This window comes from Hirundo rustica, chromosome 2, assembly GCF_015227805.2.
Source record: "Hirundo rustica isolate bHirRus1 chromosome 2, bHirRus1.pri.v3, whole genome shotgun sequence".
NCBI classification, from domain to species: Eukaryota; Metazoa; Chordata; class Aves; order Passeriformes; family Hirundinidae; genus Hirundo; species Hirundo rustica.
Genome location: NC_053451.1, coordinates 20,924,099 through 20,950,231, shown reverse-complemented (window position 1 = coordinate 20,950,231; position 26,133 = coordinate 20,924,099). Strand labels below are relative to the sequence as shown.

The window sequence follows — 26,133 nt, the reverse complement described above, 5'->3', positions numbered from 1 at the left end:
GAGACCTGTATGAAAACTTGGATGGAATAGTGCAGGTCCCTTTCCTCAAATGGCTGCTTGGAAGTTAGACTGCAACTGCTTTGACCAAAACGATCAGTCTTGCAGTTTGACTCTTTTCCAAGTGGAATAAACACTGCATTTCTCACTATAAGAATCACAGAGTTTCCATGTGGAGGATGAAACTGTTAGTTCATACTAGCACATTTGTTTCTCTCACTTTTCTTTGCAAAGACAGAAGTGACATTTGCACTAACACAATAAGCCACCTCAGCCTGCATTAAAGAAACTTGAGGAAATTGAGGTCAACAAGACCATAAACTGCCCCTAAGCTCCAATCTTACAATAATACAAGTTGCAAGACACCTATGAAGGTGACCTGGTCCAGGCCCCCTTTCATGACAGGGCTGACTTAGCTGCTTTGAACCTCAGGGTTCAACGAGTACAGGAGTGACAGACACTCACTCTTTGAACAGCAGAGTAAAAACTGAGTAGCTCACTACTCTGTTCAGACTAACCAGGAGAAAGAAGAATAAATGAAATTCCGCTAACAGAAGAATAAAGATGGCAAAAACTGCAGAAATTTTGATGTGTGCTTTAGTGTGATACTGAACTGAGTGAGATGTGACTTGGACCTACTCTAAAGTTCTTGGAAATAATATAAAGGGTAACAAAAGCTGACTACAGTACAAAGTCATAATCAGCATTGTGTATATGTGAATATTAGACCACAGAAGCACATCTATAAGAGAAATGTTTAAGCAGAAAACATTCATAAAATTGAGGAAGTTTTCTCCAGGCACCACTGATATCCAATTAACTATCTGCATAAGGAAGATATAGATTATTATTTAGCTCACAAAGCGTAACAACACTACATGCTTTGAGATATTTCAGGTAAAGGTTACAATCAGAGCAAATCTGATGAAATTAAGCAGAATTCTAGACTGAAACCAAACAGCAGCTCACTGCCAGCAAGAGTACCAATCTCAAGAACTCTGACCAACCAAATATTAGATACCAAGATTTGAACTTTCCAGGTTATTCAAACTATCAGAAGCCTTCTAAAATTTTAAATCCTGCAATCACCATATTTGACAATTCCCTAGAAGGAAAAGAGGACAAAATATTTGTCCTATGAGGAAAAGTCCTTCAAATTAATGTGTGGTTGTCAACAGTGAGGCATGCCTTACTGTGGGAAAATGGCATGGATATGATATGTCTTTTCTTGGGCAAAAAACCATATGGATTTCAGGATTCCTATGAAATCACATTGTACAGGAGCGTCTAAAACCTATATTTAAGGAAAAAAAAACCCCAAACAGTTGTATTAGAAAGCAGTTGACTGTGCCCCACATTTATTTAAAGGGTCTATGTCCGTGGCAGTCAGAAGTTTTCAAATCTCTGTTTGACTTTCATCTCAGAGTATCAGACTTGCAGTCAATTCACCAGGAACACATAAAGCTGGTGTATTTAAGACAGAAAGGGCAACAAACTTCCATAATATGTACAATTTGATTTGTTTAAAAGTAATCTTCACAAGTTTTGGTATGCCTATGAAAAGTCCATTTTCATTTCCATCTCCATATTCTCATGGAATGAGTCTGCTAAAATGAAATACTTGATAACTGTACTCAAAGTTGAAATTTTTTCAGCCAGTGCATTTTTTCTGGATCTAGTCACTGTTCAGACAGCTAAATGGACACACAGATTACTACTTGATAATCCTCATCCCATTTAACTTCTGTGTTTGTACTTATTGACAGCTGCAGTTGCACATGCAATTTTTGATGAGCGACTGTAAAAGTCTCTTTGTTGCCTCTCTAACACTGTCCAAATTCCTGAAATATTTAAAGTCTGGCCATTAGCTCCTAATCTTTAAAAGTTGCCTTGTGTAAAGGCCAGCTCAAAGGAAGAAGGGTGTCTGCCTTGCTGCAGAGCTTCTCAGAGGTGTAGCAGCATGACCTATTTGAAGAATGCAAGAGAGTAAAGCAAACAAACATCATGCTCTGGCACCCAGGTTTTCCCTGCTGCTGGTTCTGCCCCCTTCACACTGAAAAGTTGTTTGTCTGGCTTCCCTCCAGCTGGTTGTGGGCAACTAACTCTTTAGCTTCTGGGCCAGGCACTACCATATCCTGCCTGAAGTACCTCAGTGGGACCTTGGCCAGCGTGGCTGCAGACCGTCTCTGCCAGGTCCAGCTCCTCAGGAGCGCGCATCTGCACAGCTACAGGCTTGAGCTGGCTTGCTGCTACAGGGTCTTTCTGGCTTAAACTTACCCATGAAGGCTGAGGTAACAGATTCACAAACATTTTTATGCCTTTTTGGGAAGTCTTTGTTTAGGTCTGACTGCTTTAGATCTGTCCTGGACTGCCTTTAGCTCTGGACCTTCAGAGCAGCATAGGGGGCTCACGCAACCCTCACTGAGAGCTTCAGGAAAGATGGAAAAAATAGGGTCACTAATTCAGCTTGTCAGTTTCTCCAAAGTGTTCCCAGCCTGAGAGATTCTTCCCAGTTAATCCACCTTCTGCTACTGAACATCTCTCTTTCCATATATTGCTGGTGCTTTTGCAAATGGTGATCAGTTGTGGGAGGGATTTCTATTTCTTTTCCAAGTTTCTTTTCCAGCTCTACCTTTTGTACAGCTCTTCCCTTTAAGGCTAGTTATGGAAAAATTTCCTTCCCAGTCTTAATGTATTACTTGATGAATTTTCAGACATTTCAGGAACTCTGTTAATGAATATTGAGCTGTGTTTAATTGTTGCTCTTCCTCCCATTTGAAGTTAGTTTTATCCACAAGTCCATTTCCTTCATCTAATGAGCAGCTCCTGATAAGAGACTTTTATTATGGACATGCGATGTTTCTTGGCAGAACAGACACTGTCTATATGATGCCAGCTGTCTTAACCACTTTCTTGTTTTCCCTGAATTTAGTGTGCCAGCAAGCCTGGATTTAAGTGGTTAACAGTAACTTCTTGTGCTTCTGTCAAAGCTCTCAAGGTGTCCTCAAAATTAGGAAACACACATTTTTCTTGGAATGGGAGTTGTATTGAACAGAGCCACTCTGAGGACTTTACATCCTTAAATCTGGTGAGACTTGAGGGACACGCACCACTGCAATTTATATCAAAGGTTTTCAATCTTGGGCAATGGCCCTCTGGATCCAGAAGGGCTTTCACTGTCTCTTTTTTGTGGCTAGGGTTGGTGAAAGGTAGCTGCTCCCTCCTCAGGAAAAGTTATCCCTTTATGACTTAAGTCAACCTCCACCAGTCACTCCTGATTTCCTATATAGCTCCTTGTAGAAAATGAGTACTTCAAAAGACAGCTGTACTCCATGGTGTTTGGTTTGCTCTTGCCTGCCAAAACCTGAAAGTCTTCTCACAGGTTCAACGGAATTGTTGCTAATTAAGGTTAAAAACCATCTTATCTTCTTCTGCCTAGCTCCTGCCTGCATTATGACTTTCCAATGGTTCTAGCTGGATCTGCCTGTCTCCATCTTGCTTCCATTCTGAGCAAAAGGCAGTGTAAAAAGCTTTTCTCTTCTGATCATGTGGACACTGCTCCCAGCAGCAAGGGTTTTTCTTTGCTTCAATGTCCTTCTACACTTAACCATTCTATCTCTGCCACCATACGTGACAATGAAGACTTTGAATGTGGAATGAAAGAGAATCTGCTAAATAACAAAGAGCTCTTTTCAAAGACGCAGCTGTACTATTTCAAAACAGAACTGAAATGAAAACACAAACAGCACAACCTGACACCTTTAGCAGCACCTACTCCCCTTCTTAGTCACTTCTCCAGAAAGACGCTCTTTTGCCATCTCTTATAAACCTTTCTGACTGATCAAGAAAAACAAAGCTTGGTGCCCAAGCTATGGATTGCTAACATATCCTAACTGCCTCTTAACATGACAGAACAACATAGTTCATAGTTCACCCTCCCACGAGCCACATGCCTTCAGGAAATAACACAGGCATTCTTGAAGCTAAACACAGCAATTCTAGCCCCTCTTGTGAGCTCATCTTTTGAAATCTGTCAAATAAACTCTTTCGGGGTATCACAATTATCCCATTCATTTTGTTTTCCAAATTCTCTTCCCTTGTCCTCCACTTTGGGCAATAGATTTTCATTCCTTCTCCTAGGAGTTGCTGGTAACAACAGAAGTTGAATCAGCACCTCAGATTACATCACACATTGCCTAAAAATAAGAGTTCAACATGGGCTCTATGTAGAATTCTGTGCTGTGTTTCCAATTCATGGATGATAATAATAGAAAAGGGTGGTTTATCTAAAACAGAAAAATCCTTTCACCAAAGCCAAATGGATGGCCTCACAGGAAAAACCCCAAGTGTCACTCATTAACCACTCATTAACTTTCTGATGCAATTAGTAAACAATGCAACAAAAGACAAGGGGTTTTCTTCTTTGCTCTGGATTTTACCATAAAAAGAAGAATACTTTTTAATGAGATTTGATGTTTAAAGATAGGTCATGCTTATTTGAACTAGTTGCATGAGAGGCACACCACCAACTGGAATTAATTTACTCATTTTTAATTTGCCAGCTCTTTCAAGACACTGAAAGAAAACGATATATTACCAGAAATGTGGTTTTCCTCTCCACGGTAATTTTCTTACCTTTGACAGGTAGTCTTTCTGATACAACAGGTCACTTCCATAGATTGTCCAGACCACAAATACTCTTGGAAATTTCCTAAAGATTCCTCATGTTTTATCTGTTAACTTACAAGAAAGCTAAACCAAACTATACATTTTTTTCCTAACAAAACAGGAGTGAAACTGATCTGGTCTTATTTCCATAGATATTTCCATTTGATGTGTCAGACAGCTGATTAACTTAGAAAATTATATTATTTAACTACCTTGTGTCAGGTTTTAGGTTTTCCACCGTAGAATGGGTTTGGTTTGTAGTGATAATTGATTTCTCCTTTTCACCATCACTTCCTCCATTTTCAGTTGACACAACCTCATACTCTGGAAAATGACAGTACAGAAAAATTAGATCAAGTAACATCTCTTACTTGAGCTTCTTAAATGCAATCAGATAGTGACTGAGTATGCAATTCTACAGGAATTCAACCTTTCTGCCTTTTGCCAGCCTGAAGTCAATACATGATTCGGATTTTTTAATTCATTCAAGTTGGAAAAGAAAATGCAGGAAATGAGTGAGCATGCAAATATATGCATGTACACACAAGCACACACCAAGAACCCCTGAGTCCATCCAGTGCCTGCTTGTTACTCAGTGCACAAGGCAACAAACCGCCTTACATTTCTGTGGCAACACAAAGGAGCAAAGCATGAGCAAAATGCTCTTGGTTCCTTGGTTCCTGACACCTGCAGTTTTTAGGAAAACAAGGAGGTGAGTGTGATCACTGTTTTGGTTGTTATTTGTCAGACCTTTCTGTTATGTCTTGGTTCTGGGCATACCCAATGAAACCCCTTGTACACAGTCAAAGTCAAGCAAAGCAACCATTCAAAAACAAAATGATGCAACAAATTATGTTTTCTGTTTCCACCTTTCTATCTGAAACAGTGCGTTTATTTAAAAAAAAGAGATGTGATGCCTAAATAGGATGATCGGAAAAACATGCATAAACTACAAAAATAGAAAGTGGCGACAGCAAAATTGGTTTAAGCCAGTCCAAACAAGTAATATCATACTGGTGCCAATATGAAGCAATCACTGTTTTCAGAAAACAGGATTCAATGTCTTCTCTTGAATTCAGAATTGATTTTGATGAGTCATTAACTGAGTTGTTAGCTAACTTCAGTGTTCAATTTTTGTCAGCTGCTGTTGAGATACAGAAGAGGATGGAAGAATTAAGAGTGGCCATCTTGCATATTTACCTGTGTGCTGAGTTCTGCATGACTCGCATGCATTTATTCTCAATATAAACCCCTTCCTTTAGAAATTAAAAAAAAAAAAAATTTCTTTTAACAGAGAGGGCTTTTTGACCCTCTTGCAGTGGGTACTGCAAGTATTATGCTGGCAAAGTTCTACTGACTTACTAGATAGATGTAAGCTTTGACTGTGTCTGGCCCACTGTGAAACAGCATCCCTAGGTCAAGAAAGATGCCTACACTATGTGTGCACAGTGCACCTATATATACTGCTGTATTGTTGGAACTTCTTGACTAGATCTTATGAAATCCTGTACTGAGAGGAGCCAGAAAATTGGAGGAGATATGGAGTCATTCCTAAGTATCTTTTTGTGTCATCACTGACACCAATGATCCTTGTTGTGTAAATCTTGTTATAATCTAGTAGCATTTTCTTATCCACACTGGAGCTGACAGTAGCACACACACACACACACACACACACACAAAAAAAAAAAAAAAAAGACTGGGCTGTTTTAATCCCTGGGGATTAAAGTATTTTTAAATGGCAAAAAAACCAACTGTGAAAGTAAATTAATATGAAAATTCTGTATTATCACACAATGGAGGAAAGAAATCAAACCTACCAGTAACAGTGTCATTGTCTGGTTTTTCCCAATCCAATATGACAAAGGATGGACAGCCCTCTACAGTCACCACCGTGAGGTTGGTTGGAGGATTTTGCGGAGGACGAGTGGGCTCTTCCTTGCTGCCAGCTTCTTCTTGAGGAAAATGTTCAAGAGAGCTTGTGATGGAGCAAGGCACATCATCATCTTTCTTCATGTACTTGACATGGGGGGCTAAGAATGGTAGGGAAGAGCTGTTACTCAATACAGTGTTTTTACAAAATGGCAGTGCCATTTCACCTGGTGTACAACATCCATCCCAGGACACTAAGCAAAAGTCTGCGCAAGTAAAACACAAAGCTTTCAGAATAAACCCCATATACCCAATATTAAGCTGTTTGTTCTGGATTTTGTTTATGTTTTTGTTGTTGCTTTCTGGTTTTTGCTTGTTTTTAAAATTTCACTTATTGTTGTCTGACCTGGAATCTGCATGGCCTTCACCCCCTTCCCACTGGCGCCACTGATAAAATGACACTCTGAAAGTATCAGCAGGTGATACACACTGTTTGAAAAAATTAAAATCTGTCACAAAATAGAAAAAAAAAAAAAATCAACTTTATTACTTCTGCAGTAAAATGAGACTAATTCTCCTTGCAGCTTTTGAGAGGTATGCTAATACAAAGACATCACATACACCTTGTTTCACCAGAAAGATTAATAACTATAGTCCAGAAAGTAAAAGTAAAATTCAGTCAAGAAAATGCTGGTTTGTACTACAGCTCTTTCACCTGCCACTAAAGTGACACAGAATCAAATAAAAACTTGGCCTTTGAATAATCAAATAAGATAATTTGATGCAAGATAGATCAGACTTCCAATGCTTCCTGAAATAAAAATACTGTAGCTAGGAATATCCTACCTTGGTACCTTGGTTTTCCTGAAGAATCTGTTTCTGATGTAGGACTTGAGCTGAAGACTGTTGCATCAACTGTAGAAAGCACAGTTATAATTTGCAATAAATACAAAGTTTCAGTGTTAGGACTGGAGCATTTCACAGTTTCTTTGGCATTTTACATCATTATAAGAATAGATAAATGGTAGACATTTGCTGTCAGATCTGTCTCTTCATTTTAGGTACTCCATTTTTTCTGTGATGCTGTGTAAATCCTGTGCTCTCCTGCTAGTACAGACAGCCATAATCAAAATGACAGATTTCATGACTGCTGCCAGACTCAGTTTATGCAATATATGTAAAATACTTTTTAGACCATTGTCCTGGGTTTGCTTTAATAGAAGTTTTTGGTAAGGAAAAAAAGGTCAGCCATGCAAAAAGGATCTTTTTGCTGGCTGTTTAGCTTGGAGCTTTTTTGATGTTCCCAGGATATATAGAACTATTACAGTGGCACATGTAACTTCTCAAAAAACAACAAGGAAATAAAAAATTCTATCTTCAGAGAGTACAACTTCCACAAAATTTGAAGGAAATTGAAAGCAAATAGGCTTGTGAAGAGAAATGTGCTAAAGCAGTCAGGATTCATGATACAATGTTGTATTAATTAGCCACTACACTGATCATGATGCAAATACTACGATGGACCTCAACCGATAAAATGCAACACATTCCCAACAAACATTTATAAATATATCTAGCATCCAGATTACTTTATGGAGCACTGAGGGTCACAGTGAGTCCATGATCATTGTAAGGAGACACAAATTTAAGCATTACTATAAATCCAGGAAAATTAGAAGCAGCATCATTCATGACAATATACCAAGAAGTGCACGTTTGGGCTCAAAAATTCTAAGTACATCCTCCTCCTCCAAGCCCACTATTTTTTGCCTTCTTGAAAAGACCTAGCTGTAAATTTGTGAACAACTCCCAGTTTTAAAAAGGGCAAAATACCCACTGACCACTATGCCTGCATTACTACAATTTTTTCTACTTAAATAATGGCAGTTTGATCAAATAAAGAGGATATCACATCTACGATGAGCACTATCAGTCACTGGCAAATAATACTTTGGATTTATGTCCTGGGAAAATCCAAACATCCAAGAAAAGAAAGGCCTTATCTACTCTTTGCACAACTTTTAATGGTCACTGAATAGTATTGAAAGCATACTAATCATGTATGTATTTCTAGGAAGAGGGAAGCCCTGTCATGTTCTCAGTTACCAAGATGTGTAAGAGAAGGGAGCTAGATCTCAGTCAAATCAGAAAAGTCACAAAGTGGTATAAAAGAAATCAGAATCACTCCAGACAGAATACTTCTTATGTTAAATACACAATGCATCAATAAAATTTAGGGAAGAGAAGCAAGGAAAAAAAACAAAAAACCAAAAAAACCAAAAACAATCAATCAAACAAAAAACCCCCCAAACCTTAATGATAAAAAAAAAAAAAAAAAAAAAAAAAGGAAAAAAAGAAAGAAGAAGAAATCAGAACTGTTTGTAATATGCTCACCGTAATACTCTGGAGTTGCAAAAGCTGTTGGTGTCTTATATAATGTTCCCGTCCTCACAGGTGGTGTTGGTCCAGCAGGCTTAGCTATAGTGACAGATGGAGGGACTTGTAGCAACAAGACATTCAGCATTTGAAGGAGTCAAACAGCTTTCTGATTTTCTAAGAGAACTCAGTTTTGTGACAACTGCTTCATGCAACAAGCATTCTCATTTAAATCAGTAATCCCTCAGCTGGATTTAGGAAAGTTCTGAACTGTGCTAGTTCCAAATGTAACCTAGTCCTGAAACCCAGTAAGAAAATTCTACGCTACTTTGAGGTGGTCTTGGAAGACTTTATTCAGCTAGAATACACCTGGTTTAATGCACAGAACCATCCTACACAGACTGGTAAAAGGATGCAAAATGACCAGCACTGACATTACTGTCCCTTAAAGAAGGAGCACATTTCTCCCTGAGCTGCAAGACACAACAGCTGAAGTCAGCAACTGAAACTTGGATTGTTCACTCAAATATAGGTAAGATTAATTTCTGCTCTCAATACAGCACATAGATTAGGTGCTGGAACATTTATAGTGATAAACACCAAGTCCTTAACTGTGGTCTGCATTTAGAGTTTAACCACAGAACAGTACTGGAGCTTCCACTGAATGAAATTAAGATACACTTCAAATGAAAGCAAAGAAAATGCAGCCAAGTCCAGCATTTTCAACATTTATAGCACTATATCACTCAAGAAGAAAAGTTTTCTTGTTGAACTCATTTCTGTATTAGGTTCCGTAAGTGTGGACAGAAACTGACTGGCACTATTACCACCTATAAACAGCTATTTTAAAAAAGTATTTTAGACTATGTGACATTGCTTTTATTCTTCAGCTGTTACCACCTAATAAAGAAAACGGGTTTCTAAGAGGCAAACAATCCATGGTAAAGGTCTTGATTTCTTGCATAATAGCTGTAAAAGACAAGAATTAAATTCATAAAACATGCAGATACTCCCAGATAACCATGATATGACAGTGACATCTCAACCCTGAAGAGTCAAGAACTATATAATATAGTTACCTCCCCATCATATATGTTACAGAACACAGCAGCTGAAGACAGAACTCTGGTGAGTGAAGTTTAAGACAACAAAAATCCCTACTTTCCACTAATTTTCTTAATGAAGTGGAAATCTGAAGGATTCTCACTAGAGTTAATTTCACAGAGTTTCTGGAACTCTCATTTCCATTTTTTTTCCTATTCAGGAGACTTTTAATGTCTGCATAGAAACCTTTCCATAATATCCACTGGATGAGTTAGAAAGATGCAAGTAAGGAATTTATCACAGTGTTAATGAGAAAGAGGATAGAATTCTGACAGGAAAAATCCAAGAAGGACATTGAGGCAAATTTTTCCTGCACAGTGGAACCATCTCTCCAGGGAACCAGAAGAAACAAAATCACAATGTTTAAAACTAAGCTGGATAAAACACTAGGAAACACAGAGGAAAGAAAATCTTCTACCGTCCCCACAAGGAAGAACCAGATCATTTAACCAATTTATTCCATCTTGAAAGCCTAGGAAGGTATGGTAAATGCTGACTACCACATAACCTGGCCTCCATAGTAAGGAAAAAGGTTGAAATTTCAAAACACTGGTAAATTAATTAGACACTTAGTGGAGAAAATTGTTATAGAACCCAATACAAGCAAAAGAAATATATCAAGTCTATGACTGATGATGTCTTCTGTTTTCTTGGAACTATTACTAAGGGAACACCACCCATCATCAACAAGTACAGACACAGTATTTCAGTCTTGGCTCTGCTGATGAATAAATATACAGGTTGTCTCATCTAGCTTGGAGATTCTTGCTACTCATCTGCCACACAAAATACTAAAGTATTATTTAGGTCTTTAGTACCTTAATAACTCACAAAGTCCCAAATAAACAACAACAAAAAACCCACAAAAGAGCATCCAGTAGAGCTGTATATTCATATATAGCTGTACATTCTCATATATAAAGACCTTATATTTCCAAGGAACTGCAGAGATCAATATAGAGAGGAAAGAAGCTGTCATGATGTTAAGCTCAAGGAGATTATAGTTTCTGACTATGCAGAATAATGTTAGCCTAAGGATTCTTATATGGAATCCACTGGCAGCACATCCATGTGGATATTGAACACCCGCTTCAGGATAAACTTAAAGTAAAACAGGAAAGGTGAAAGTTTCTATGTCCTCTTAAACCAATATTGAGAAGCCAGAATACTTTAGCACAATGATCAAGCTAAATTCTGCACATGAAACAACTCAGCTTGCTCTGCCTCCCAGTGCAGTTAGTTATCTGGGCAACAATTAGCCCATTTTTTTTCAGGGGTTAATGGATGTACCATATATACGTGAGGAATTCTGTAACAAATAACCATTTAGGACTACGCATTGAAGCACAACAGTCAACATCTCCCATCCAGCATGCACATTAAATCACAAAAAAATTATATTAGTAGACATGAAGTATTCTTAAGGGTGATTTTCTTAACGGATGACTTGGAGTGTGCTATTTTGCTTTCAGCTTCCCTTACTAGGCATGATTTTGATATAACTAGATTATGGAAAGAAAAGGAAACAAGGATTTTGTAAGAAGACTAAAAACGCAAGGCCTGTGTGTTCCAAAAGACTAGTTCCTATAGATATCACAGACCTAAGAAATCTATGCTATAGAACTCTCCTGTAACCTGCTAGCCTGTATTATCTCACACACAATAAAATATTTATGCTGAAGTGGCTGAAATACCTGGGATCCCTGGTTTACCAGTCACGGTGTTAGGAGGCAGAGGTTTTCTTCTCACTTGTGTAGGCCTGGCAGGAGGCATAGGAGGGTGCTGAGGGCCAGGTGATGTAGTCACTGAATGACATTACAAGACAGCATTATGAATTATTTAACCTCAAATTCCATAAATCAGAAACACGCTAGAAGTTATATTCTGACTTCTAAACCAATGTTCCATGTCTGATTTAATATCAAAAGTGGAGAGGTGAGATTAGGCGCTGATCTGAGTTGTAATTTCAGCCTTAAACTCTCTGAGAATTGCGTGCCATGAAGCTTTAAACAACGTTTACACTGAAAATAGCTACTTTGGGATCTTGTACAAATGTTACAGTGATTCACTTTCTGTGTAGTTACTCATTTTTATAGACAGTAATTTTTGGGCATTCAAGTAGATACATCTTCACACAACAAACACCACCTCAATGTGCTAGGAAACAACTTCAGTATCCCACTCACAAAATTTCTGACTAATACAACCAGCCACCCTCAGCTTGATGCAAATGACGTAAGAAAATGAAATTATCGTTAGGCACACTTTATCCTGTGGCATTCAAAAGTGAAAAAAGTTACTGTCACTTCATACACTGACATGGTTAAAGACAATTACTGTTGTAGAAATTCCTGGAGCACCCAACTTGGTTATTTCAATGTGCAGCTCTAGCCAGTACCCATTAAATTTATCTGATAATGTCCTTTGACAGTGAGGTCTAAAAGGAAAACCTAAGCCCCTAAATTCCTACTTAAAAATCATTTTACTGCATTTTCCAGGCAATTATGAAGGATTTTATTATGCAAAGGAAAGGCAAAGGAACAGATTTTTGTTCCACTAGTCACCTTTGCCCTTCTTTCCTTAAGAAAATCCAGGAGATATGTGCAACACATTTATGTAACAAAAGCCTTTTTGTACCTAAAAGGAGAAAATCCTCAAGAGTAATATAATTGTCATAAGGCTGCCAATGTCAACAACTATGCAAGCTGCCTGATACTGAATTACTGGCTCCATAAGCTACCTCAGCTCCTATGTATCAGACCTTAGCTCACCCTATAAATAGAGAGATTGTGGGTGAGGAGGGAGCAGATCCAAAGACTCATTTAGGAGAGCCTTTTTGGAAACACAATATACACACAGGAATATCTTCCTCTCTCTCCCTTCCCTTTTCGGACTCTTGTAGTCACTTTTTAAATGGTTTTATTCTTTTTTAAATCCCTCAGATCAAGACAGAAAATAATGCTCTATCTAATTTAAGAGGATGTATTGGTTTGGAAAATACCATTTGTTGGCTTCATAGTCATTCTCATGGAGATGAAAAAAAATATGCTTAAGGTCTGAAAAAGTACAATAAATTTTTGTATATATGTCATCATACCTTAGATATTACTATATTACTTTTCCCCCTACCCATAATTAGAGAAGGGATTGTCCAAGATATTTATGAGGTAAAAATGTGCAAGTATTGACTTGCCAGTGGTTTCTGTCATATTTTCTGAACAGCACAACTACAACAGTTACAGGCAAACTGAAACATTGCATTCAGTGTACTGGGTCACACTTAAATCTACTGTACCGTGCTCTGGAAAAATAGGAATTCCTACTTTTCCCTTCTGCTACTTCTCACGATGATTTGGCTGCTGGCACTGTTCAAGGCCAGGTTGGATGGGGCTTGGAGCAACCTGGTCTGGTGGAAGGTGTTCTTCCCAAGGCAGGTGGGGTGGAACTGTTTGATCTTTAAAGGTTCCTTCTTACTCAAACCATTCTATGATTCCATTAATTTTAACATACATATGAAGGCCTCATGAAGAGAGCTGAGATTGCCAGTTATACAAGGAAATTATGGAACAGTAGTAGCTGATTTCACAATCATATCCAACTGCCTTTTATGACTACAGTTCAAGGTATTGGCTTACCCCTCAAAGCTCCAAAAGCTTAACTTTAGACATCAAATGTCATCAAATGAGTAAAAGTTGGCCTTAATGTCCTTTCAAACCTATGTGCATAAAAAACCTTTAAGTCTCTGCAAATCACAAGCTGGATTTACTTAAAGAAACACCACTGCCTGACATTCAGTAAGAGAAAGTGCAGAGTACCATCCTTGTTTTCAGTTTACACTTTGCCTTCAGCTACTACCAATAGTACATCACTTAATCTTTGCAAAAGACAGTGGTCAAACGGAATAAATTTAAAAATGATAAAACATCAGAATCTGCCCACCAAATAGGCTCTAACCTTTGTAGAGGAAAATTAGGTGCAAAGGAAATTCAACAGAGATTAGGAACAAATAGCCTTTTATAAAATAGTGTTTTTAAATCCAGTAACACGTTCTCAAAGGAGAAGCTACCTCAAAAGAGCATTTGCAGCTGAGTAGTAAATCCAAGAGTAAAACAAAAAAGATTTCATTTTCAGTCAGTTTCTATGTCATAAAAAACCCCACAGCTAAAGCAAATTCTATACTTGTTAATACTCGTGAAACAGAGAAAATTTTTACACATCAGAGTATTTACCTGTTGTATGTGTTTCAGTTAAAATATTGATTGTTTTGAAAATATGATTGCAAGACTTGCCTGAAGAGTAAACCTTACAAGTCTTGTAAGGTTATTACACATATAAAAAAACCTATAACCTGATTTACTCCACATCATTAATTTCCTTCAAGCCTAATGTTCCAGTTTTCTCAACAATCTCAATATTCAATGAAACCTCCTCATACATGGGAGTACAAGTTGGTTATGCTTTTCACCTTTGCTATGTGGAAACTATTAGCATGAAAAAAATCAGTTTGCTGATTTTAAAAATTATTTTAAAATGATTTTTTAAAATTATTTTTTAAAAGTCAGTGCTTACAGTATTGTGGCTGTTAGATCATAAGGATACAACTGTGGTGGTGAAAATTTCTTCCATATGTAGTGACTAAGCATATGTAAGTGACTAAGTAGTTGCTATAAATTATTCATATTTTTATCTCTTTTAGTAGCATCCTGAAGCCATAAGAATGTTTATCGATGAGGATGATTAAGAATTATTTTTTCTTCTCAGTGGAGGTGTTTTGTGTGCAGAAAAAGCAACGTTTTTATTTCTAATAACAACTGTTAAAAATTGCTTTATTGTCTACTTTTATTAACCTTACCAGAAATTGGTTTTTGCCAGGGGTCAACATATTCTGGAGGTTTTTTCACATCCATGTCGATTGGTCTGGCAGGAGCCTCAGGTGTATAAAGGCCATCTGTGAAAAAAAAGGAAATGAAATAAGTATCTACAATGTGGCACCAAGTCATGGAATACTTGTACATTGAATATGCTCAAACTCCAGTTGACCTGATGTGCAAAACCAACCTGTGTGGCCCATTTATGTTTTTACTGATAACTTAGTGATAGCCATTATCTTCTTACTCAGCTAAGTAGAAAGCCATCCGGTTCTGCAAAGCCTGCAGTTTAATTTCAAACACCCCTTGAGTAAAGTATATTCAAAAAGAGAAAATTATTAAGATGAAGAGGTAACAGGCGAGTTAAACCAAGGTTATATGACTGAAGATTCTAATTTTTCAGGGTGAAGAATAAAATGTCCCCTGATTCTTGGCAATGGGCAAAGTTCTCCTTTTCCCTATAATAAGATCTCTGGTCATCCTCCATATTACATGGTAAGAACAATTCTGGACCAAATATATTCACCATATTTGGAGTACATGAGACAAAGTATACACAACATCCAGTTTGTATATAAGAGCAAGTCCTGCTTAAAAGTTATATAAACATATCTTTTAAAAAGTAAGTGGCGTTAAAAGATCAACACAACTCCTGGTACAGAACAACAGTTTCACATACTGGTATTTATAGGAATGCCAGAATGTTAAATTAATATGGTTCTCTATACGAATAAGTAAGTATATTTGCTTTATAAAGACTGTATATATAGTAAAGCAAGAAGATGCATTGCAACTTCATCATGTTTTTGGGAAAATCCCCCCCGCACCCTTGCTCATGATGTAAGGCAAAAATCCCTAAAATTTGTTATATTAAAAAAAAAAAATCTCACTATTACTTTAATTATCAAATTGCAACCCTGTTCCAACATGATCTAATCACTTCAGCTAAAGATTTCACAGACTTATAATCCAGTTCTCAATTTTTGTTTTGATATTTCACTAGTATTATAATGGTGTGAAGCAGATAATTTTTCAATTACGTTACTGTTTGACCATTCTTGTTGCATGTTCCTTACAAATCCACAGTCCACACATGATAAATAATTTACTGAAGATTTAAGTGATAGGACTTGCAGTAAGATGGGAACAGGATGCAGATGACATGGTCCCTGTGTATAAACTATCTGAACACATCATATGGTTTTATATAACTGCAATTTGTCTCCAGGTAAATAAAATGATTAATTAGATCTTCAGCTAAACAAAGCACCAGAGTGATAGTCAGTGTTTCATGTGGATGATGTTCAAGGAAGAAAAGGTATGAGAAGACCAGCATCAGCCTTAAAAAAAGATAAAAATAATCTTGTACATCATGAGGTATAGTTAGAGCATGTTTAGTTTCTCAGCTCACCTTTCAGTGAACATATCAACAAAACGTGGCAGCACATTGACTAATTCACACTAAATCACCCAAGTGGATATTACAAGTCTTACAAGTCTAAATTAGTTTTGCATGTTACAGCCTCTACAGAAAAAACCTATCTCTATCCTGCTCCTTAGAATCATAATGTTTTCTGAGTTATATTAGCTGAGAATGAACAAAATTTTGTATATGTTCTAGTTGGAAGAAGTTGGTTGTTTTTTTGGTTTTTTTTTTTTTTTTTTCCCAGAAATGAACACTGCTGTTCTGCCATATGTAAAGTAGTAATGAAAAATAAGTCAAAGTTTCAAACCACAATAGTTTAATGTTGACAAAGTTCTCCTATTTTGAGTATTCCAATACACTTGAGAGTTACATAAAAGTTTGTGTTTTCACACGAGGTACCTGCACGACCAAACTTTGCTGTATTTGTCACAGCATTTGCCTTATCTAGGTAATGTAACTTGCTTACTAAAAGGACTTATCACATTCATCCAAACTTAACAGAATTGAGAATAGATCTAATATTTGAATATGTCTTTGTGTCTTCTTATAATGCTAAATTTTTTTCCTGGAAACATTAATGGGATCTGGAACATGTTTAAACTAACCACTCTGTCTTTAATTGCAGAAATACTATCAGAAGGGTGGATAATTTTAAGGGAAATAATGGAAAAAGTGCCCTTGATAAAATAAATTGAAATACCTTTATACTTGAGTTCCTCTGGAATTTGGCTATACACACACAGTTAAAAAAAATAAAAAGAAAATACAACACAAAGTTAATGGCCATCTTAATGAAAACCATGTATGCCTCCCTTTCACAAGGGAAATGGAAATGTTGTTCAAAGTTTGTTTGCTGACATTTGTCAGGAAGCTCAGTAGATCAGGAGCAGTATTTATATAGTTAAGATTAAATTTAAAAACAACCCAGTAAGGTAAGTTATATATACTAACATGAAAAGCCATCTGAATAAAATGGTATTCTGGAGAAAATGGCTTAAACATGGCAAAAAACTAAAAGGAATGCTAGTCATGAGGAAGCAAGCCCTGCCTCTTTTCCAGACTCAAGTTTACCACCTGGCACTACAGCTGGCCAGGAGACTGAAAAGCCTGCCAGAAAACCAGCCACAACCCCCCCATGTGCTGGTGCTGGAAAAAACAAATTCCACTGCTTATCATCTGGGCCCTGCAGCTGCCAAGCGCTCTCTCCATGGGAGAGAAACGTCTCTGCACTGAGGCGAACGAGCCCAGACAGGAAGAAGGAATGGAGTACATTCAACAGCAGTGCCAGTCCAGCAAGGAATTAAAAGATCCAAACTGGCATCCAAACAATGGAATATCCATGAATAAGTGATGTAACGTCTAAAGGTTAAGTCTGAAAACCTATTGTTACATATATAGCATATTCCTAGCAGCCCAGTTAAAAATTCTAATCATCTTAGATCAAAAGTTCAGGATTTTGATAAGCCAACCACAGAAAATACTGAAAAAGGATCTTTTTTTTTTTTTTTTTCCTTTGCTCAGCTGGTAAGATTTGAGGATCCAGGTTAGAGAGTTCTTTCCTGAGACTCTTTTGCAGACTTAGGAATTCTTTTGCAATAGATAATTAATTGCACATTCTTTGGGAGAGATACAGAAAATTTCTTTAATTGGTTACCTGAATTCCTTTTAGAGCAAATTTATTTTTGTGGGCTCAGTCAGCCTTGTGTCTCAGACACTGGCACAATACTGCGATGTACTTGCCTTAGAGAAGACTTGGGATTTCACTCACTGATCATCAAGAAAAGTACAGACTGAAAAGTTGTGACAAGCTGCAGTCCCCGCTGAAGATGTGCTAAATGTATGAAACCCATTGGTGATTTCTCTTACACTTCTCAGCAGAAAGGTGCAGACTCACAAAAAGCTGTCGATGAGTTGTGGCAGTTGGAGGTGCAAAGAAGAGAGCAGGCGATAACAAAGGACAGATCTTCTTTGGTACTTTGGATACCAGGTTTGACTTAAAGGGCTCACTTAGCAGGACACAAAATTTAGCTAAGAGACATCTACAGGATGAACTCAGAGAAAAAATACAGTTATGTAACTTAGCAGTGGGAACCACTAGTGGAAGTATCATTTTTCAGAGGAATTCTAAAATAAGGTACTCATTTACCAGTGCGTACACACAGCATGCGCGGTAAACAGTGGTTTTGTGGTGACTTTTGACACCATCTACCACAGTGAAGCTCTAGTTCTCCCTGGCAACAGGCACTACTATAAAGACATGAAAATAATAACAAATGGTGGGCACACCAAGAGGGCCACTTAAAATATGATTGCTTAAAAGAATACTTTAGCAACTTAAATCAGCATTAAGCACAAAGAAGTCCATGCAACAGTTTATACTATTGATTTATTTAGCATGTATTCACTTCTGCTTGTATTTTTTATAATTTACCAGTACCTCTGCTGAGGTTATGAATATAGGGGAGAAGAGAAAAGATCATTGTACTCTGTAATTGTGTGTTTGTGCATAATTTCATAATGGGATCACTTCTGGAGACCTCTGTGCATTCTCCTGTTCTGGTAGTCAGACATTAGAAAGCTCACTTACAAGGTGATTTCCAGCACAAGTGAACAACAATACCTTTTGACCCTCCAGCTACTGAAATTTGGCATGTAAGGCTTTAATTGGCTCTGATGTGCTGGAATTTCATGGCCTCTTTTAATTTACCAGAAGGACTATGAAAGGTCAAGGAACACATACCTCACTCCATATCTATATAGAAATGTATGTCATGTTCTAAACAGGTTAAATTTAATTAAATTTAAATATACAACCATCTCCTCTGAGTTTTTACCATTTCTAACAACCTGGTGGGCTTGTGAAAATGTACAGGAATGAGTACCTGAAGACATTCTATGATCAGCAACAGGCATTAAATTGCCAAATACACAAGAAAGAAACATTACACAGGCAAAAATGTTTAGAATCGATGGATTATCACTCAGGCTATCCTCATCTAGCTAGCATAGAAATAGTAACAGTAGACAGCAATAATATGGGACAATAGCACTTTTAGTGGGTGGTCAGCCAAAAGTTTGCCTCGAATATGTACATTATTTACTAATTTATAATATTCATTATTTTAAACTTGAATTGTTGATAAAGAATCCCAAAATTATATATTCACTTAACCAGTGGCTGGTTAAAAATTCCCCAATGCTATTTGTATTGATGTAATAAATTAATGCTCTATGAAATAAAAAATATGGATTCATTATGAATTAGCATTGAAAATATTATGTTGATTGGATGGAAAAATCAATCCAACTGAAAAAGGATAAATGGTTTTTCCCCCAAACAGACCTGTTACCTGCTTGTTTAAGGATATGTAAGTTGAAGTTCTCACTGTTGTCTAACATCCACCAACGTGGAATTCTTTGTTGCTGAAGTATCCAAGCCTGAATACTGTACAGTCTGAACGTGAGTAGGTCTGATGTGAACCCACCATGTGCATAGAGAGGAACGAGCAAGACACCTGGCTTTGAGCTTCCCTACCAAGCCTCCTGACTGGGACTCAAACAAATGGGTGACCCTTTTCAATGAAGCATTTTCCAGTAATTATTGTGGATCTAACATCTAGAAAACATTAGCCACACAATAATCAATGTGTAAATTTACACAGACTGAGTGTCAATATAATCTCATAATCACCCTCAGCAACTGCATAACAAGATGAGTAGAAGCAATTACACATGGCACTCTGAGGAATTAAATTCTATAATAAAACATAACGAGATATTTTGCAGGGCTCCAGATAACTTGGGGAAGTCACATTCCAGTCTTCTATTGTTAAATTTAACAAAATCACCCCAAACCCAAAACTCTACCTGCTGTTGGCACAATCCACTTCGGCAGTCCAGGTGCTTTTGTTCTGGCTGGTGCTAGTGTGGTTTTACTAAAAGCTGTGAGACAGTTCCAAAAGAAAAAAGAAAAAAGAAGAAAAGAAGAAAAGTTCCATGAGAAGAATACCCAACAGACTTCTGTGTGATGCCAAGAATTCCGCACTAGAGAAGAAGAAGCAACACCTGCTGTGATGACACACATAGGTGGTGTGGTTGGTTGGTTTTTTTAATTTTTTTTTTTTTTTTCCTGATTTGGAAAGGTTTTACCACTAGACTAATTAACTGATTGAAAAATACCCACTTTTTTTTTTTTTTTTTTTTTTTTTGTCCTCTCAGAAATACTTAAAATTCCACCAAGAATAGTTGAAATTAATTAACTTTTTAATATCTGCCCCCCATCCCAGACTGAATGAACAATTATTACCAGGTCTGGTCTGTGATTTATCCGATGGCTTTGGTCTTGCAGAAGTGAGACGAGTTTTATGAGGTGCTAAAAGAAACAAGGTCCTGTTTCAATGCTGTGTGTAAAAGAACACGGACAGTGCAGTGCAATTTGCCAGACAAAAAGGTCCATGCACCAATGTGATACAGCAAAATGGACATATGAGAGTTCTATGAGTTCTAATCCAAAATGCATGTGGAAAATGCTAGTTTCTTTAGTGGCCAGATGATTCCATCATGCAGTCTGACCAGTTGCATTCATATGTAGGTTTAGGAAAAAGATGTAAAATATTTACAGCCAGTTACCCAACTGTATATGGATACAGAGTTAGCTCTGCAAGGTATCCATGGCCTTAAGACATTTAATTAGGTTCTGTAAAAAACAAACAAACAAAAAACCTCAAAATAAAACACCGTACTGAACTCCCCCAAACCAAAGAACTTAAGATAAAACTATGAAACATTGAAAAATTGCTGAGAAAACAACTAGGAGCATCCAATGCAGACACTGTGCCAGGCAGCTGAAGCACAGTGTCATCAGCAAGGTTGAAATCAGAAGCCCTCAAACTTTTTTTACTGTTGCCTTTTCACTTGCAAAATAATTTTGATACCGTAGATGTTATGGGATCTACGAAAATCACACTGGAAGATGAAAGCATAAGCAGTAGTCACTGTTATCTTGTGCCCAATTAGCAATGTCTGTAAATCAGTTTTTTTAAGTAGTGCTGGCTATTTGATATTCAAGACAAATAAACGTTTGACATGTAACGCTTAATCCAGCCTCTGCAAAGCATCAGAGAGAATATTTATGCAGGACAGAACATATTACTCATTTTTGACATTTAGACTGAGGAAGTTTTATGGATTTAGATTTTGTAAGGAAAAAGCTGGAAGTCAGTTACATCTGTGTTTGCAACACTATGTATATATAAGTATCCAACACACAGCTCTAATACTGTTTAAAAACTTCATGTAGTCTTTGATATTTGAGGCAATACTGAGTAAATCCCATTTGCCAAGCAATATATGAAAATATTTGATAAGGGGAAAATAAATTTTCATATTATGTATTTGAAATAGTTTTAAAGATAATAATAAACAGACCATTAAACATTAAACTGTACTGATTTTCCTAAAGATCTACAGACTCTCAATACAATCACTTAAGAAAATCTTAAAAAATTACCTGTATTGAACCAAGGAATTTCAGTTGCTTGACCAATTTTGGGCCTGGGTGAAATGTGGTATGTTTCATTGGGAACTGAAAATGGACATATTACTGGTTATCAAAAGCAAATGATTTTATTTTAAACATAAGACATCACAGGTGGAAAGGAAATTCAAACTGCCTGTGCAGATCATAAACAAAAGAGTAAATGCCAGCTATCTGGCTGAAAATCATTCTTTTATACATGTAAAAGACTTTTCGAGTCTGGGAAGATATATATCATTAGTAAGTCAAAATCAGAAAAGATAATGCAATGCCTTTTTACATGACTCCTCAGCCTTGTACATGTAGTACTTATTTCAATAAAGAATCACATGAAGGAGAAAAATGGCTGGAAAATGAAAACCAGCAGCATTTTCTACATGCACTGGACTGTAACTAACAAATGAACATGACAAAGCTATATTAAGGTATTTCTGTTGATTAAAGGGTAGGTTTAGCTATATAGCAAAAGCAGAGAAAGTAAAGGTTGATGAAAAATAAACTGATGTAATATTCTCATTGCCCAAAGTTATTTTGGACCCATCAACAACATGAACTGTTACAAGGTTAATTGATCCCAGGTGTGTTGCCCTTGGAGCTATAAAAAATAAAGCATTGTTCTGTGAGAAGGGAAATTAAAGAAGCTGGAATTCATGAAGGATCTGTCTCCTTTGTTTCCTAAAACCTATCTGCACGTCTGCTAGGACAATTTTAACAGACATGAGACAGACACGTTCTCATTAGCCTGGATGTATTTTCACGCTGACAACCAGACAGTGCAACTATTCTGCTGGGCCCCCACTAACTTCAGAACACTTGCCCTAAACCTGGAGTTCTGACAGTCTTTGCTCTTTTTCATACTTGTATTAAATTACACTCCTCAAAAAAATTCTTGTAGTTTTCAGTATTGTATTTATTTTTCAGATCTCACTCAAATTTGAAAGAATTAATTGAAGGTCTCTAAGTGACTGGATGAAAAGGACAGACTGGCAGGCAGAGGCACACACTACGTGGCTCTTTGTCTTTCAGAAATAAGGTTAAAATATGGAAGCTGGAAAATAACCTACTTACATAAGGGGCAATGGCTAAAACGCGCCATTTATATTTAACAGTAAATATTTGTTTACAATTTTTCCTACCAGTAGCTTATTTTGCACATACATCACTATAATGATTTAAACTTTAAAGGGCAGAAACCAAGCCTCTAAATTCTCTTCTCTAAAATTCTTTTCCTAAAACTAAATTTGTAGCAGTACCAAAAGATGGCACTTGCTAACTATGACATGATTGGAAACAGCTCTTACTCAACCGAGACTTAGAATCCAACTTGGCTGTTGAACGGCCTTTCAAAATAAGGGATTTAGAAAAGAAATCTTTTTCCTGGACTGTTCAGTTAGATGTTCACAGTAATATATAGATATATAAATATATATATACAGATAGAATACAGTTCTTGAATGAATAGGGTCTCTGCTTGAAATCTCTTTGGCCATAATAAAATGGACAAAGAAGAAGAAGTGGGGGGCAACTTACTAAACTATTCCTTAAGCTATTTGTCTAAGACTAAAATTTTCAGAGGTTAGATCAGAGAGGAGGAAAGATCAGGAGCTGCTCTTATGGACACGTAGTATCTCCTCACCTTACTATATTTTTGTCCTGTCACTTTCCTCCTTAGCAATTTTTATTGAAATATATCACGTCATGGTAAAGCTTCACTATAACTGTGCATCCCTGAATCTACCACGGTTACTGCAAAAATCGCTGGTATTGAAGGCACTTCTACCCTCAGCATGTAAATATCTCGGACTGAGACTCTGTAACCTCATTTTCAAAAGTACTTGCAAAATTGAAACAAATCTATTTAGAATAATAAAATTCCCCAAAAGAAAAGAACTTTTTGAATGTGAGCACAGAAGTATATTTTTATTAAAATTAATTGAATTTCTCACAATTTTTGATGGCTGCTAAACCCATCCAACTGCTTTCCATGGAAACGGATCAGTTCTTGGGTATTCACTTTGATATAATTTATGAACAAATTCTCAGCTGAACAATGATACAAAATTCTGTCTACTAATTATGCATGCCCCGTGACCACAAAACTCAGTGACAGCAGAAGCATAACTAAGCCAGTGCCACAGGAACACTTCTAAAGTTACAAACTGTAAATTACCGGGTTTAGTTTGTGGTACTTCTGGCCCAACAGATGTTTTGGATTTGGAAGGAATGAGCAGTGTTTCTTTTGGAGCTGAAAGAAAAGGAAAAAGATTATTATTGTATTCTTCGGGAGTCATGATCCAATGCCATATTTAGCCCACAGAAAATGCATGCCTCAAATGCCTGAAAAAAAGACAATAACAATTCCAAGGCTTTCTGGAACCTGAAACAAAATGACTAGCCAAAACACAGAGAACTCCCAGCAGTGTGCTGTAGGGTAAGTCGAGTTAGTGGCTAAAATCCTTGCTCTAGAAGAAAAATTAGGCCACTGATTTTGGTTGGAGATCTGACAAATACAGACTTCTGACCAGACATTAGCTGTAGGCTATTTTTGCCTTACTTGAAAAAGTAGAAATGAGAATCTTCTGTGCTAAGATACACGCATGTGGCAGTAGAGCAAAGGATAGAGGAATGGTGTTATATAAATACCACATTGGAGCATGTTCTCTAGAAATTTCTCCACTGAAAAGTTAATCATCTTAATTCATCTTAATGTTAAGGAAACTTATTTACCCATTGTTGCCCTTGAATGACCAGTGGTAGTAGAAGATTTTGTGACAATTGGTTGTGGAGTTGTCGGATATATTGCTGTTAAGGAGAAAATGTGAAAAATCTTAGAATATTTATCTGTAATCTAAACAAAGCAGCATTTGCTAAACCTGCAAAATGTCCCAAACTAAGGAGTAGCAGAACATCTTGAAAATCAACTACTGAGAGATGTAATTATCTCTCTGATAACTTCTGCTGTAGATTTGTACTAAAAATGGGAAGCCACAAGGCCCTCCATAACTATTTTTAAAGCTACTTTCATTTCAGTGCAGCAGACAATGTCTGTTGCCAACTGCACAAGAACATTGTAAAGGAGTTCTGTTGCATTTCAAGAAAAGATTAAGAAAAAAGTGCTTGCAGAGGAGCACCCAAGATTACCAGGAAGTAATCACAGAAAACGTAGTCTGCCTAGCCACTGAATTTTGTCAGTACCCACATCACTACATTTCAGTAATCATTTGCTATGTGTAACAGACAGAGGAAAACCATCACATATATTAAAGAAGCTAATACACATATTACTATTATTTGTAGTGTTGTTTTGGCTCATTTTGGATTGATTTTTGGAAGCGCAATGCATTTGTTTCACCACAAAGCTGGCTACGGATAATCCCATTAAGAAGCACAAAACCTGAAACTGGGGGAAAGAATGATTAAACACAAAATTAAAAGAATGACTCCATTACCAGGTCTGGTGTATGGCACTCTTGGTCGTTCAGTAGTTTTGCGTTTGGTATGAATGAACGGTTTTTCGGTTGGAGCTGGAACAAAAACAAACAGCACCCAGAACAACAATTGAAACAACACACTGCTGTTCACAGCCCACAGGGAACATAAGCATGACCTGATCTGGAATAAGGCAAATTATGTAAGAATAAAGCTGAAAGTTGGAATTCCTGCAAAGAAAGGAAAACAAGTTAAATGGCCACTTACACAAGAAGACTTCTAAAAAAAAAAATATACAAATTTGCAGCTTTGCATCAAGCAGTCTAGAATATAGTTATTAACATCATCATACTGTAATAGGACAAAAATAGACAGTGGTAACTTGTGTCTTCCTCATCTGCCACACATGAGTACCTGAGGACAGGATTTCTTTTTCAGTGGAACATCTGTGTCAAACTTGATCACTAAACTGAAATATTTTGTTCTTATGTGGGATTGATTTAATATTGTTATCTTCATACTATTCAGATAGAAAAAATCTTGTAAGTAAAAGTAGGAATAATTTACTGGAAAAATGTTATCTTAGCACTTTTTAGTCTGTGGTCTACACCAGTGTGAGAGGTCCAAAATAATCTGCCTTAGCCTGTGCACTTTTCATCCCCCTTGGTCTGAAGAAGCATTTTCTGCATGTAAATATTGCTCAGGTGTTTACAACAGGATGCATACTTCATAAAGCTAGATGAACAGATACTGAATGAACACTAACCTGAGCATCATTGTATTCAGGGACTATATATCGAAATAGAAACATGTTTAAAAACAGTTTTTAAGCTGCTCTTCTTCAAAAAAGAACATAC

At 36.9% G+C, this 26,133-nt stretch overlaps 1 protein-coding gene across 22 annotated transcripts in view; it reads right to left on the bottom strand.

The window, feature by feature from the left end:
* Positions 1–26,133, bottom strand: part of ABI3BP (ABI family member 3 binding protein) — a 183,447-nt gene that overhangs the window by 14,889 nt on the left and 142,425 nt on the right. For 20 of the 22 annotated variants that reach the window (XM_058424358.1, XM_058424373.1, XM_058424362.1 and 17 more), the window contains 12 exons: positions 25,297–25,371; positions 24,575–24,649; positions 24,018–24,092; positions 21,821–21,895; positions 20,618–20,683; positions 20,179–20,253; positions 14,870–14,965; positions 11,712–11,822; positions 8,932–9,015; positions 7,384–7,452; positions 6,486–6,698; positions 4,878–4,989 (listed from right to left, as the gene is read on the bottom strand). In XM_058424358.1, the coding sequence (XP_058280341.1) occupies positions 4,878–4,989; positions 6,486–6,698; positions 7,384–7,452; positions 8,932–9,015; positions 11,712–11,822; positions 14,870–14,965; positions 20,179–20,253; positions 20,618–20,683; positions 21,821–21,895; positions 24,018–24,092; positions 24,575–24,649; positions 25,297–25,371 (1,126 nt within the window). The remainder of the gene's footprint in view (positions 1–4,877; positions 4,990–6,485; positions 6,699–7,383; positions 7,453–8,931; positions 9,016–11,711; positions 11,823–14,869; positions 14,966–20,178; positions 20,254–20,617; positions 20,684–21,820; positions 21,896–24,017; positions 24,093–24,574; positions 24,650–25,296; positions 25,372–26,133) is intronic. The other 2 variants (XM_058424389.1, XM_058424398.1) reach the window with 1 other exon arrangement.